This window comes from Lagenorhynchus albirostris, chromosome 2 (genome assembly GCF_949774975.1).
Source record: "Lagenorhynchus albirostris chromosome 2, mLagAlb1.1, whole genome shotgun sequence".
Taxonomy (NCBI): domain Eukaryota; kingdom Metazoa; phylum Chordata; class Mammalia; order Artiodactyla; family Delphinidae; genus Lagenorhynchus; species Lagenorhynchus albirostris.
In genome coordinates, this window is record NC_083096.1 from 131,995,764 (window position 1) to 132,011,671 (window position 15,908).

The 15,908-nt window shown below is 44.5% G+C and overlaps 1 protein-coding gene across 1 annotated transcript in view; it reads right to left on the bottom strand.

Moving 5' to 3' along the window:
* The window catches only part of PGM1 (phosphoglucomutase 1), a 58,482-nt gene extending 42,805 nt beyond the window's left edge, over positions 1–15,677 (bottom strand). Inside the window, exon 1 of the mRNA XM_060139862.1 lies at positions 15,305–15,677. Within this exon, the coding sequence (XP_059995845.1) occupies positions 15,305–15,550 (246 nt within the window). The 5' untranslated portion in view covers positions 15,551–15,677. The remainder of the gene's footprint in view (positions 1–15,304) is intronic.
* Positions 15,678–15,908: the final 231 nt, after the last annotated feature.

Here is a 15,908-nt window from a genome sequence, read left to right on the forward strand (position 1 = left end):
CCCACACACACACACACACACACACACCCCGCACCAACTTACACTGACAATGGAGTCAGCAGAGAGAGGAAGATGAAGCAGATGTGCTGAGATAAACAGAGAGGAGAGACAGAGGCTAGCTGCCTGGGCTCCTCTTGCCTCAGGCTCTTGTGAGGCCCAAGTGCCCACCCTGCCCTTGGCTTTCAGAAGACCCGCTGGCCTTACGATACAGTCCTCTTAGAGGCTCAGTGTGTCAGACTGGGTTTCTATTACTTGCCACACCTGCACGCTTCAGTGTGTTGAGCAGGGCTCTGCAGTGCATGGCCCCCATTTGCCAGCTCTGAGGCAGGCTCCACCTGCTGTCCCATCCAGGCAAGAAGAGGAAGAAAAGAAACCTCCTGCCTTCACACTTTGAGCAACCTCAGCCAACAGCAAGGAGACCTTGGGCAAAGTATTTAACCTCTCGGCGCCCCCATTTTCTCATCTTTGAAACGGGGACTGATAATAGCACCTCCTTAGACTTACTGCGGCGATCATTTCATAGTATTGCAATCTAGAATCATTAGCTTGTACACCTGAAACTAACACAATGTTATATGTTGATTATACCTCAATTTTTAAAAAAATGCATCTCTTAAAGAGAGTTAAAAAAAGAAAGATATAGTACCTACAGCACAGGTTTGTTGTATAAAGGTACAATGAGTTAATAAGTATAAAGAGCTTAGCACTGGCTGGTTCTAGTGCCCTGTGAGTCCTACATAAGAGTTAGCTTTTATGACTACCCTGAACCAATCTGAAAATATGTAGCTGCGTTTAATAGCTATCTATGAGTACATATGTTTTAATAGAGTTAGGAAGTGTCCTTTAAAGAAAAGGAGAAACTACATTAAGCTATAAAGGTACAAGGCCAGAAGAATTACAAGGACCAAATGGTTTGCTTAGAGTTGTACAGAATCCCAGGCTCAAAAAATACTCCTGAAGCATATTTTGAAGTTAAAAACAAACAAAACCGCTGCCTGGGAGCGTGTACATCCTTTAGCATCTGCCAGTCTGTTGGCCCTCTGCTTACACCCATATGTCCAACAGTTACTATGTAAACTGACTTTTTCCATTCAGATCATCAGGCACTGTGCACCACGGGAAGATGACAGACTCAAGTTGTCAAACTCCTGATCTAAAAGGAGAGATTAATAAGTCAATAAATCATTTTTAAAGGAGTAAAATCTGGGAGCTTGCAAGGGTGCTCTGAGTGTTCAGAGGAGAGAGAAAATTTTTGGAAGGCATTCCCCACTCCACAAATACCATTCTTAACTTGTGTGGTTAAATCTAAAAACAGTCTCTCCAACTTGAAGATGCTCAAGGCTTAGGAATTACTTTCATACAAAATGCACACGTCAAGAAGACTCCTGTTTAATAAGAAATCACCAATATTCAATCATTCTGACCTAAAAAAACAATGAATATGGTTCATATAAAATTTTTATATGTATTTTTATCTTATTTCCTTTTTGGAGCATCCTTAAATTTTTTTTTTGTTTAAATCCATGAAGAACATTCATTTGGAGTTAGCAGAATATTGTCCCATATTCTGGCTATTACCAGGAACTATGTATTAAAATCCTTTGGTAAAAAGAGGTCTATCTATAAAGAATTGCTTTATTTCAAATCATTCATAGCTGTATGCTTCCCTCTTGTGTTAGAAAATGGAATCACAAGCAAGATTTCCTACAGCCTCAGAATGGGTGGGCTACCTGCCTGGAGCAGCATTACACAACGCTCGGGGGTACCATTCACCTGGAATACAATGAGAATCAAGTCCCTTGGAATTCTGTGGCAGACAGTGATTGGCCCTCTGTCAAATAATTAAAACGTGCCAGCTTTCTTGACTTTTAAGAAGAAGAGACGTTACATTATTCTGTCTCCTCACTAAGGATTTTTCCAATTGCACGGTCTGGCCAAACTAGGATGTCCAACTGTAAAGAAACTGAATGAAGGTGGCCACAGAGAGGGGACATCTTTTTCTATGGGGTCTTTGTGAGTCTGAGTTTCTGTAAAATGGGGATAGTAAAACTTCCGTTAAGGGTTCTGACAGCAAATGAGGAAAGGCGTGTAAAGTGCTTATCACAATGCCGGCCTGCAGAGTAGCCACTCAGTAAATGTTATATAAACTACCAAAATAGAGATACTGAGAAGGACTGATCCCATCCTTCTAACACAACCCCTGATCTCTAAAGCACGTGGCCCAGGCAGGAGAGAATCAATGCTCTGGGTCGGCCTGTGGGATAGATTAAACACCTACGATGGGCCAGGGTAAAGGTGGAGGAAGGGGAATCTACAGTCCCTGCTCTAACCAGAGGACTTCAGACAGGCCTGGGTCCGAATCCTGCCTTTGCCAGCTTCTGGCTGTGTATGGCCTTTCTGGTCTCATTTTTCTTATTTGTAAAACAGGGACAACGACACTGCTTTAAAGGCTGTTGTACAGTAGGAGATAATTGCAGTAGGTGACGATGTGCTGGGCAGTGTTCCAAGAGCTTTACAAGCATTAACCCACTTAATCTTTATAACAACCCTATGAGATCAATACTATTATTCTCAGCCCCTATCTTAGGTATAAGAACACTGGTTATGTCATCTGCCCGAGGTCAAATAGCTGGGAAATTATGGAGATGGGTTTTGAACCCAGGGAATCTGGCTCCAGAGCCCACCCTCTTAACCATCATGCCGTGTTGCCTCTTATTGTATACTATGTGGCAAATACACAATATGCAATAGCTTTTAAAACAGCGATCTAAAGAGATGTGGTCATTTTCCCACTCTACACCATTTATGGGAATTCCTGGGATAAACAGTAGCCCAAGTGGGCAGAGGCAGGACACTCTCACTGGGTTTTAAGATTTAAGTGAGAACAAGGCTTTAGGAAAATCAAAAGTTGCACCACAACATAAAAGATTCGGGAACCCCCTAGACTACAGCTCTAGATAACTCTATTAAAAATGTCTACCTTGAGGAATTCAGCATAGTGGAAATCTAGGTTTGCATCCTTACTCTTGATAATTTTTAGTATCTTGGTGATCTTGGGCAAATCACTTACCCTCTATTTCCTCATCAGTAAAACAGAGGTCTAAATACCAACTTCTTAAGAGTTGTTGACAGGATAAAAGGAGATCATGTAAAGGGCTTATCATGGTACACAGGATTACATGTAGGTTCTCAGGCAGGTTTATTTAATAACAACCCTGCGATATAGGTATCCTCACAATCCCCATTTTACAGATGAGGAAACTGAGGCTTAGGGAATAAATGACTCGCTCAAAGCCTCACAACTAATAAACTGGAAGGCAGGCTTCGACGCCAGTTTTAACGCCAAAGCTGGTGCTTAGGCTGTATGGCTCCTTTGGATGATCAAGTGCATTTGAACTTGGAAAAAATTAAGAGGAAATAGATTCCAGGTGACTCTCATTGGGATATTGGGCAAGTGCAAAGTATATGAGTTTTGATGCCTGTACAACCCACTGCACTTGGTAGACAGAGCACAGGTGTTGTGTGTTGAACTGAGCATCCCACCAAAAAAAAAAAAGATATGTTAAATTCTGAACCCCAGATACCTGTGAATGTGACCTTATTTGGAAAAAGGGTCTTTGCAGATGCGATCAAATTAAGACGAGGTCATACTGGATTAGAATGGGCCATAAATCCAATCACTGGTGTCTTTATAAAGAGAGGGAGATTCAGAGACAGACACAAGGGAAGAAAGCCAGTGAAGACAGAGACGAAGACTGGAGTTCTCTGCACCAATGACTGCACCTTAGAGTCCTCCAAACCGTTGTATGCCCATTATTTAAATTAATTCTCATAAAACTCTCCAATAGGGCAGATACTAGAATCGATTCCATTTTACAAGTGTGAAAACTGAGATTTATATCAGTTAAGCAGAATACATGATATGGCACAGTAAATGGTACAACTGAGATTTGAACCAAAATCTTCAATTCCAACCCATCACTATGAACTAAAGTTATCTGGTAAGATGCAAGGAGCCACCAAGTGGCCTGTCTTCCGTTTGACATTATGTCAGAAGTCTACAGAAGCAGTGTGGATTATGGAGCACTGGAATCTTCTCGTCAATTATTACCATTAGTATAGTTTTAAATAGGACAACCACGGTATTAGGTATATGCATTAAAGCAGCGACTGTGCCCTGCCTCCACCCTCACTTCACTCTCAGCTAAGGTCTCCCTGATTCCTCTTCATCATCCTGCACTTGCCTCAAAAATCACCTTGTCTGGGCAGAGAAAACATCCTCATTCTTCCCTTCCCCTTCAAGGTGGGGTTGAGGGACTCTGTGATCCTTTGATTCCCTGAACTTCTCCCCTGGAGATTCAGAGGGAGTGCAACCCTGCCAACACCTTGATTTCAGACTTCTCGTCTCCAGAACAGTAAGAAAATAAATTTCTGTAGTTTTAAGCCACCCAGTTTGGAGTCATTTATCACAGCAGCAACAGGAAACTAATACACTAGTATTCACACCATATTTTTGTAACTACTTATGGATTCTCCTCTACCAGCATGAATCCTGGTATGAGAATGAAGATTTTGTCTTATTTATCTTTGTACCTGCAACTATCTCACACAGTGCCTGGCACTTAAAGAGTGCTCAGCAATGCTTGTTGAATGAGAAAATACATGTGGTCCAGGAGGTGCACAGTAATGCCTGCACGCATTTCGTGCAGCTTCCCATCTGTAGCATGACAGTGGCCTGGGCCAGGTAACCATGCCACAGATCCATCCCAAAATACCCATCTTCAACTATGCACTGCTAGCTCATGACTCCAGTAAGGTGAAGGCCTCAAATCAATGGCCTTGTGACTGACACTTAGAGCAACTGTGAACCTCTGCCTCACAGATCAAATTCAAGGGACAACGTATGGACAGAGACAGGATAGGACATGTAGGCAGTGGAGGTGACAGACATAGAAGACCTTCCCCTCTGCCCCTCCACTGGCTTCAGAGTTTGGAATAATCATTAGAATCATCAGAATCTTCTGTTTGCTAGCTACATACTTCCAATGTCAGGCACTATGGTGAGTGCTTCACAAATTTTACTTTGTTCTCACATGAATCGTTAAGGCAGATATTTTTACTCTCTTTACACCAAATCTACTTACACGGTGAAAGGCTATGGTGAACTGTGTGATAAGCATGTTTCTAGTGAATTTGACCTCAGAGGGCTTGGCGCCAACTGCATGGCCCAACCCAGAGAGGCAGCTGTCTTTTGTGACAGGAGGCAACCTCACTCCCAATTCCATCTGAGTTTCCTACACTTATTTCCCTTTTGCTTCATTTTTAAATGGATTTCATTTGGCTCCACAGAACGCATTTCTTTCAAAGTCCCCATGGGGCAGCGTAACATAATAGTTTTATTACCAAAGCAAAAGATCTTTCCCCATCCCCACCCAGTTATGCCAACGCAGCTCCATTTTCTGGCCTCTTTGCAATCATGGGATGATCTCTCAGAGTTGAGGTGGACACAGGCTTAACACCTAGGTTTCTGGTTTTTGTGGCTTTGAGCTGATAGTACTGCCTTCCAAGGTCAGGGTCATTTTGTCTACTTGGGCTTTCACAAAACTTTCTACTGTGTACAATTTCTAAACGCACCAAAGCATGTTGAGATGCTTACCAGGATGGACGAGAACTGGATCCCCAGCCCACTGCGGTAAACTGCAGAAGGAAAGCGGAATGCCACAATCTCCCTCAGCATGAACTGTCTTCTAAGACCTTCTCGACAGGGCAGTGTGCTTGAACAGTATAAAATGTAACTCATTTTCAACAGTTATACCAGAGTATTTTCATCTAAATTAATATTATCTCCTTCAAAACAAGCACCCTGGGTAGCAACGTATGTATTCAAACAATGCTGACATTGCACTAACATTTCTGGAACTCTTTTTCAGGCAGCTGTTTTTACCGTCTGTGGTACTTTCTTTGAAAGTCTTCAGTCTTAACAAATTTCATCCTTTGAGAATAGATGTGAACTTTGGAAAGAGAAGAAAATTGGTTGGAGCCATGTCTAATGAATAAAGTGGGTAATCAAATCTTGTTACATCATTTTAGGTGAAAAACGAGGCATGACTATAAAATAATGCGACTGGTTCCCCTAGGTGACCCATAAACCGACTAGCTGAAAAATAATTCCCGTAGAGGAGTTTCAAAATGCTTTGAGCACTAGATGCATCACTGGAATAAGTGTATGGTTCCCAGAGTGGTGATTTGGCAGGGTACAATACTAATTTGGATATATAAGTTCAAATATGTTTGTAAAAAAAAGAAATCTGATTGCTTACACTCATGAAAATGAAGAAGCTATTCTCCTGGAGAAATTTCTCCTCCTTTTTTTGACAGCCTGGTTGGCTTTGGACAAGGAGTGTGCTGAGAAAAATAGACTCATCTCCTGCAGAAAGGCTTCGTTGGACACACTACCCCCTCCCACACATAACCCCCGCCACAAGCTGGGGCAGGCATCCCGGCTCTGAGCGTCCACAGCCATCTCTTTTCCCTCAGGTATTAGCACTTATAAAACTTAGTGGTGATTGTCTGTTTTTGTGTCAATCTACCTCCTTCAACTAGAGGCTCCTTGAGAATGAGGACATTATTTTGATCCTGTATCTCCAATGCTCGGACAATGTGCACAGAAGCACAGGACACTAATCCCTGTTCTGGAGGCGGACCCTTTGCCTTTGCTTCTCACGTTCCCAGGGCTTCGCCTGCCAAATATAATTTCTTCTGCCTGGCAAGCAAAACTGGACATTCAGTCTGTGTAAAATGCACCCATACAAATTTATAGAGGCCTAAGGTAGAGTTAGTGGCTGCTTAGGGCTGAAGGTGTAGGGGAGCAAGAAGGATTGACTGTTAATGCACAGGGCTTCTTTTAGGGTGATGGAAATATTTTAAAATCAGATTGTGGTGATGGTTGCATAACTCTGTAAATACACTAAAAAATACTGAGTTGTACACTTTAAATGGATAAATTGTGTGGTGTGTGAATTATATCTCAATAAAATAGTTTTATTTTAAAAGTCCTCCACAATGAGAATGATTGTTGCCTAGGTTCCTTTCTAAGCTTGTAGTTGGAATAAATGATAGTCAAGGTCTTTTAAAAAAATCTAGGTACCGATATAAAATTAGGTCTTTATGTTCCCTCTGTAAATCTATCACTTGAAAATGACTGAGTGGTTTTCACTAAATTTGGAAAGCATGTTTATGATAATGAGGACTGTGGGGTATTCCCCAAGATTAATACTCCCCTTCATTTAGACTGACACCCCCAATATTTAGCCTAACACATAGTACCCAGAATAACATCGATATAGGCATACCTCAGAGATATTGCAGTTCCAGACAACTGCAATAAAGTGAATATCACAATAAAGCAAGTCATACGAATTTTTTGGCTTCTCAGTGCATATAAAAGTTATGTTTACATTATTCTGCAGTCTGTTTAGTGTACAATAGCATCATGTCTAAAAAACTTGTATATACCTTAATTTTAAAATATTTTATTGGTAAAATAAAATGTTAAGCATCATCTGAGCCTTCAGTGAGTTATCATCTTTTTGCACTAGCAACTTCAAAGATCATTGATCACATAACAAATATAATAATGATGAAAAAGTTGGAAATATTGCGAGAATTACCAAAATTTGACACAAAGACATGAAATGAGCAAATGTTGCTGGAAAAAAACTCGTCACAGAGTTGCCACAAATCTTCAATTTGCAAAAAATACAGTATCCGTGAAGTGCAAAAAAGCAAAGTGCAATAAAATGAGGCATACCTGTATTTCCCAGCCTCCCTTGCTGCTTGAGGAGGCCTTAGCCTAAGTTTCAGCCAATGGAACAGGAGTGAAATCGATTACATGCAGCCTCTGAGAAAGGTGTGCCTTCCTCCCTCTTTCTCCCCTTCCTGTTGGCTGGAATGACCATATGGTGGTAGGCAGCCACGTTGGACTATGCAGATAAGGGCAATTCACTGGGGAAGGCTGAGCAACAAAAGAAAAACATGCATCCTCTGACACAGTGGAGCCCCGACCCTAGGCCTGGACTGCCCACACCCAGTCTATTACAGAAAGGGTAATACTCTTGAACCTATTACTATGAACTTTTATTTTAAGTAACTTATTTTAGAACTCTGCTATAGCAGCCAAAACCTACGTTTTAACTAATGATAAAATTTGGTGTTCTGTACCAAAACAGAATCTAAAGTATGCAGCGTTGGCATACTTTTTATGGCCATGGCAAAATTTTTACCACCACTACCCTGGAAGGCAGACCACGGGCCAACCAAACCTGTAGCTCTAGGCAAATGGTTAGGAGAATTCAGAACAGGAGTGTTTGTTGGCTGCTTCTTGCCACAATACAGAGAGGAGCTCAGGCAAGGACTAGGCATCCTGCAAGCAGAAATGGAGGTGATGGTTCTGCTAAGGAAAGTTTTCTTTGTGGCTTGTACACCATGTTGCCCAAGTCCAGTAATTTGTACACTGCAGAGTTGAGATGAAGATCATTTGTATACCTACGCTAAAGCAGCTACCCATGAAGCAGCAGGTGTAGCAGAAAAGGCTTAAATCTTTCCTGGGATTCTCTGCCACACAGTGGGAACTAGCCTACCAGCAAATAACCCATTAAGGATACTGTCTTCTTACCCAGCCTAGCTTTTCCTACTGTCTTAAAGTGACCATCAGTGACAGAGAAATCAGGGGAGGGACAAAGCATAGAGGCCAAAAAATAAAAGCTAATGTTTTCAGGCTTCTAAACTACATCTAGGTGAGAACTTTCACTGTGGTTATCAGTGTTGGAGAAACAAAGGACTTTTAGGGAAGATAAATGGGGCCTTAAAGGAATGGGTAGGGGATATTATAATTTTGTGATAATGTCTGTTTCGGTGTGGTGCTGAGTCAATTTTCCTTGGTTTCCAGAAACTCTCTCCCAGGGACGGGATTTATGACAACTGAGGAGGCTCTGCTTTTAGGCAGAGAAAGGGGTTCAGAAAAATGCCTATTCTCAAAGGCCTGCAGCTCGAAATAGTTTTTATGCCACAGTGATGTATTCTGGACCCCTTCAGACTTCAGAAAAGCTTTCAGAAGAATGATTTGAGTGGGCTACACCTCTAAGAAAGTTAAGCAGGCAAGTTTCTATGATCCATTCATTCTCCCTTAAATTTCCTTGAACTTGACACAGACATACCCAGTCATTCTGTGGCCATTGGACCTGTGGTTAAAGTGGGGAATCACCTTTTAAAAATGGCTACTGAAGCACTGACGTATATACACTACCAAATGTAAAGTGGATGGCTAGTGGGAAGCAGCCGCATAGCACAGGGATAACACAGGGAGATCAGCTCGGTGCTTTGTGACCCCCTAAAGGGATGGGATAGGGAAGGTGGGAGGGAGATGCGAGAGGGAGGAGATATGGGGATATACGTATGCATATAGCTGATTCACTCTGTTATACAGCAGAAACTAACACGACATTGTAAAGCATTTATACTCCAATAAAGATGTGAAAACACACACACACACACACACACACACACACAAATTAAAAAATAAAAAAAAAATTTTAAATGGCTCCTGAGTGTGCCAAGTAATCTAGGGCTTACCTTCAGTTGGGAGAATTTGGAGAAGAGTTTTCTTACCTGGTGTCCTCAAACGGGATGGACCACAAACGGGGTAGCCCTAGGGGTGGGGGGGGATGTTTGGAAAGGGTGAAAAGGGGCTGCCTTTGCCTCAGGGTTTTGTTGCTTTTTTAACTTCAACTGTTGGAAGTCTCCCTTCCCAATGCTTATCCCAGTCACCACTCAGATGAGTCCCTGAGGCACAAGATAGAAAAGGTGAATGAAGCCCTGAATAAATACAGTGAGGAATGTCAATCAGCTCAGGCCAATGAGGCTGAAACACTTTGAACACTACGTTTTCGTACTGGAAACAATTTCTTCCCTTTTTCCTCTTCATGAGTGCCCCAGAGTGTTTCTGAAAAGAAGAAACGTGACAGGTAGGTGGTGGTACAGAAAGACTTGGTTGACTTGTCCAACCTGCTAGAAATGGTGGAGCTGGAATCAGGACTCTGGTCTTCTGATATTTCATCCAGTTGATCGTTTCCATAAATAAGTATATCCCAAAGCAAGTTTCAGGGATTGTTATATCTTACTTAAAAGCTTGGGAAAACTGGATTGGGCAATGTTAAGTAGGACTTTCAGAGCTTTTAATATACAAAAGAGTCATGTGAGATTGCAAGAGGGCCCCAGAATGATATTGGGAAATATCAATTTCCACCACCCCAGGGTTGATATGACTATCCATACATTATAAAAATCTTCCCAGGGTTAAGTTTGGCCTCTTCCTTTTAAACTGCTGTTAGTGGCATACAGGGAGGGTGAGATCCTGTTTTCCTACAGATTATACCATATGGCTCATTTTGGCAACTGATACATCAATCTGTTTTTGCTTGCTGTTGAGTGTGAATGATTCTGCCCAAGGAGTACTTTCCTTCCAGGTCACACTACCTGGTAGGATTTGGGGTAACTTTCCTCCTGAGTCACCACATGGTAGGATCTGGGGGTAAGGATTTGATTCTGAATAAATATTAGTCTTTTTTTTTTTTTTTTTTTTTGCAGTACGCGGGCCTCTCACTGTTGTGGCCTCTCCCGTTGCGGAGCACAGGCTCCGGATGCGCAGGCTCAGCGGCCATGGCTCACGGGCCCAGCCGCTCCATGGCACGTGGGATCTTCCCGGACCGGGGCACGAACCCGTGTCCCCTGAATCGACAGGCGGACTCTCATCCACTGCGCCACCAGGGAAGCCCAAATATTAGTCTCTTATACTGAGCTCTAATATGCTTACAAACACCTGTGTTGCTAAAGAGTGAGCTGAAATGGTCACTACATTGTGTGAGTCCCATGGGCTTAATCAGCAGGGTGAGTAGCCATTCTGGGGCCAAACCAACCAGCGTGAGGACCACAAACACTGGCGGGAGCTCAAGATGAACTCGCAGTTCATCTGAATGGTCTCCTGGGATAAAGCAGAGAACAGACAAGCCCAGGCTTCATCCACTTGAGACCTACAGTCAAGAAGGTTTGTGTTGGAGGCCAGGTGGGTTACAGACAAGCAACCCAACAACCACTATAAGATGCAGTCAGCGCTGTTATGGAGGTGAGCAAGACAGGCTACGAGAGCAGAAGAGTGGTGCACCTGATTCAGGGATTGGGAGCAGAGAAGTGCCAACTAAACCCAGACCTGAAGGTGAAGGGGCGAGAAGAACGCTCCAGGTGGAACCAGATGTGAGAGAGTAGAGCATGTTGAAGAAGTAGGTTGAAGAGGCTGGTTGGAGAGAGCCCCATCCTCCAACTCTATTGTTTCACGCTCTACAGGAAGCAACCACACTAAAAACCCCTCATGTTTTATATTTTACAAGATACTTCCACACATACTGCTTTATTTTCTCACTACAGCAAACATTTCAGGCGTCCCTGGCCCACACTCACAGAGTCAGGAAAAGAGACTGGGAATTGCCCCCTCTGTTCCTGGAATGCAAGAGATGTTACACAGTAGCAAACACAGATATGCCAGGACTGTGTTCCAAATACTAGATTCCCGCAGGGAGTGGCTGAGGACACTCTCAGTCTGGGTAAAGGTTTTTTTTTTTAACATCTTTATTGGAGTATAATTGCTTTACATTGTTGTGTTAGTTTCTGCTTTATAACAAAGTGAATCAGCTATATGTATACATATATCCCCATATCCCCTCCCTCTTGTGTCTCCCTCCCACCCTCCCTATCCCACCCCTCTAGGTGGTCACAAAGCTGATCTCCCTGTGCTATGCGGCTGCTTCCCACTAGCTATCTGTTTTACATTTGGTAGTGTATATATGTCAATGCCATTCTCTCACTTCGTCCCAGCTTACCCTTCCCCCTCTCCAGTCTGGGTAAAGCTTTAAGCAGTAAATGAGCATTTGGAAGGTATCCCAAATTCCCTCCTTTTTCGCTTGGGCTAATCTAAATTTTTGTCACTTGTACCCAATTGGGTTCTGACTCACAAGGTATCCCTCTATTTTGGTTGGGGCCATTGAGGGTAAGAGGAAGGTAGGAGACAACGCTGAGATCTATGGGGTGTGGGCATTAATATGTGCCTCAGGCTGGGTATGATTAACTTAGTGTCCCTATATTAGCAGAACATTGATAACAGAAAGTCCTGCCCTCAGGCTCATCCTGAGGTTTCCCTACAAGTGTCATTCAAACAGTTTCCAGGTGAAAAGGGGCTGCCAGGCACTTTTAAATATGTTGTTTCATTTAATCCTCACAAGAGCCTCACTGCGTACATATTATCATTTCCTGTCTTCACAGACAAGGGGGAAAAAGGATCAGAAATTGAATAACTTGCCCAAGAGAACTGTCCCCAACTCCTATGATTTTTATTCTTTCTGCCTAGAACTCCTCCCCCAACAAATCCATCTTAGAAACTCCAACTCATCCTGTAAGCCTCAATCCTGCTACCACCCCTCTGTGAAAACTTTTTCGCTTCCCCTTCCGCGCCCAAGCACAGCCTGCCATGCTCTTGTCCCTTCAGCATCTGGCACATAACTCCCTCACAACACCTAACACACTGTGCTGTCTGCTTATTCCTGTCTACCTCCCCTTCTAGGCTATGTACTTACTGAGGGCAGGAATGTATTATATCCCAAGTACTAAGTACAATGACTGATAAGAAGTAAGCACATAATAAATGTTTAATGAGAATAAATGTATGGGTCATAAACTATATGCTGGCTTTAAGTGCTGGAATATACTTGAAGTATTTTCCATATACTTCATAATTCAGGGCAACAGAACAAGGATTCATTGAATGCTGCATTGCCTTAGGTACGAGGGAGTGTCACATGTAAACTGACAATTTCATCTATTCTAGCGGTATCTATGGGGAAAGGTCAGTTAAGGGAGAAGAGTGGCAGACAGGGGCTGCTGGGAAACGCTTTCTGAAGATGCTATCTGGATTGCACCAGAAGAGAGAGAGCAGCATATTTGAATCCCTGGTGAGGGATGAGAGAGAGAGAGAATCAAATCAGAGAGCTGAGGATGGAAACCTAGGGAATAGCTAGGATGTGGGTAGAGTAAGCAGTCCATGAAGGAACTCTCAAAAAGTGTGAGTAGAATCGGGAGACAGTGACCAAGGCAAGGGAATGAGAATTTTTAATGAGTACGAAGTCAGCAGTGCCAAATGCAACAGGCAGGTCAGATAAGATAAGGCCTAAACAGTGTGCAATGGATTTAGCAACCAGAAAGTCATCAGTAACCTTGGCAAGAGCAACGTCAGTGGAGTGGTGGAATAAACAGAAGCCAGACTGCAGTAAGGCGGTGAGTGAACGGGAGTTAAGAAATCTGTGATGGTGAATGCACACAACCTTTACAAAGATTGGCTAAAAGGAGGCGGGGAAAGCAACAGGGTAGAAGCAAAAGGGTGAAGAGGTTTTAAGAACATATATTTTTAGTCTTAACCAATTCTTTTCTTTCACCCCACGCTACTCTCAAATGGACAGTTTTCCAGTTGGACCCCTTAAATTCCCACTATGCTGTAGGCCCCTTAAGGACAAATCTTGCTTCTAAATCATCTTTTTATTCCACCCATTTCTCTGACATAGTATAGGCTCAGTATTTGCTGAAGAAATGCAAATTCAACACAGGTGATAACAGGGAAATGAACAAGAGCTGTACTGGGATACAGGTCTTGTTCATTCTTTGTTCTTCTTTCAAGGGAATGTGAGGTTGTCTGAAAACTCAGGATTATAAAGAAAACAAATCCAGACAATCTTCTCTCACTGATGCTTATAAATGTTTGACCCAGAGAGGCAGATGTAGATTGTTCCCAGTTTAGATTTGAGAGACAGCTGGAAAATATATCTTTAGACTCAGGGTCTCTTCATTCCCAGAAACTGTTCAAGTCCTTTGAACTAGCAGGTGTGTACTAGACTCTCAGTGCTGCCATTAGAGTTCCTGTTGAACCTGCCTAAGCTTCAGTTTTCTAATTGGCATCTTGAAGATGCCCATAATAGCATCTACCTCATAAGGCTACAGAAGGATAAATGAGATACTGCAGGGAAGCATTTTTCACAGGGCTTGGCAAAATGGCACTCAATATGTTAATAAGAGAAATAAAGTACTGCTAAAATGGATAAAAATATTACTAAATATTACTGAGTTCCAGAAGAGGTGAGTGTAAGTCAAATCTTATGTTAAATATAGAAAGAAAAAAGAAAACTTAAAAAAAAACTCGTTAGAAAACTTTTTTATAAGAGTAAACAATTACCCCAATTTACCTATTTTATAAAGCCGCATTTTCGCAAACGTACCAGGTTGACTGAAAAGTCTACTTCAAGGTTTCACCTAAGCGGACCTGCCCCATTAACTCATTTAACGTTCCTTAGCTGTGGTGGCAGAACCAAGGTATTGCGTTAATTTCCTGGCCTGCCACGACTGCTTACACAAGAGCGCCCTTGGGTAGGTGGTTTCTGTTCTAATGGAAATTCAGCTCCAGCCCCCTCGGTGGAACAGATCCAGTAGCAACACCGAGCAAAGACTACCGTTTTCAAAAGCCTGCCCCCCCAGCAACCAGGCCGCTCCAGGGCAAAGGCAGAAGCTCCGTCCCAGCAAACTTAGGGGACGGGGAAAGGGACTTTGCGACCGCCTACTCAGAACTGAGCGCTTGACCACCAGCGGGGCGGGTGCCCAAAGCCTTGAGCTCGCAGCCAGCGGGAAGCGCCAGTCCCGGACGAGAATAGCAGGCAACCCGGCGGGATGCAAAGGGGTTCTGAGCAAGGCGGCGACCTCTAACCTTTCCCGGTTAAGGCGACTGCACTCTGCTCGGTAACTGCATCTTCACCGGCAGAAAAGGTTAACGTAAAGGTCAGAGGCCTGGACGGCGGCGGGGGGGAGGGGAGGGAGGGAGGAGGAGAGAGAAGGGAGGCGCTGGAGGCGGAGGGGCGGGCCTCCCAAGGTCAAGCCCTGCCCTTCGCCTCGTGCCTCCCCGCCCGCGGGGGCGGGGGGGAGACGAGGGATGGGAGGAGCTGGCAGAAGAGCAGCTCTGCGGTGCCCCGTGGCCACTGTCCGGCCCTTGGCCACTGTCCGGCCCTGGGCCACCTCTGCCCGGCCCGCTAGGCCAGGAAGAGCGAGCGCAGAGAATTGTGGGGGTGGAGACTGAAGCGGCGCGCGCGGAAGTGGCCCCGCAAGAGTGAGGCAGAAGGCGGGCGGGCGACGGGGGCGACCGAGGAGCGGGCGCGTCCCTTACCCCGTTGGCGGCGGCGATGCGGACGATGAGCTGGATGGCCTCCTTCATGTAGAACCTGCCGTCACCGCCCACCACCAGGGTGGCCTCCTGCCGCTTTGCCGTCTCCACGGTGGAGATGATACTCTGGATGAAATTCTCGGCATAGTTGGCGCTGCTCTGAAACACCTTCACCCGCTTCCGCAGCCCGCTCGTGCCCGGCTTCTGGTCTTGGTACGCCTTGGTCTTAACGGTCACGATCTTCACCATGGTGGCGACTAGCTTCCTGGGGCCCGAGCGGACTCTGCTAAGCGAGGGGCGACCGGAGCTGTGGCTGCAGCTGCTGTGTGGTGAGGCCGCTGACGGGTCGGGGCAATGCAGGCTCTCTCAGCGGTGCTCGTCCCTCCTCCTTAAAGGGACAGGGGACAGGGCCCTCCCTTCGCGGCCAGCCCACCTCCTTGCAGGTCCGAGAGGGAGGGGAACGGGGAGCGCCCACCCCTAGGCCTCCAGTGTGATGGGTGGAGCCTCTCTGATTTACCCTCCCCTCGTAAACCCATCCGCTGTAAAATGAAATCCGGAACTCCTCCCATAAGTGGAAGAGCAGAGCTTGGGGTAGGGACCGGGTCAC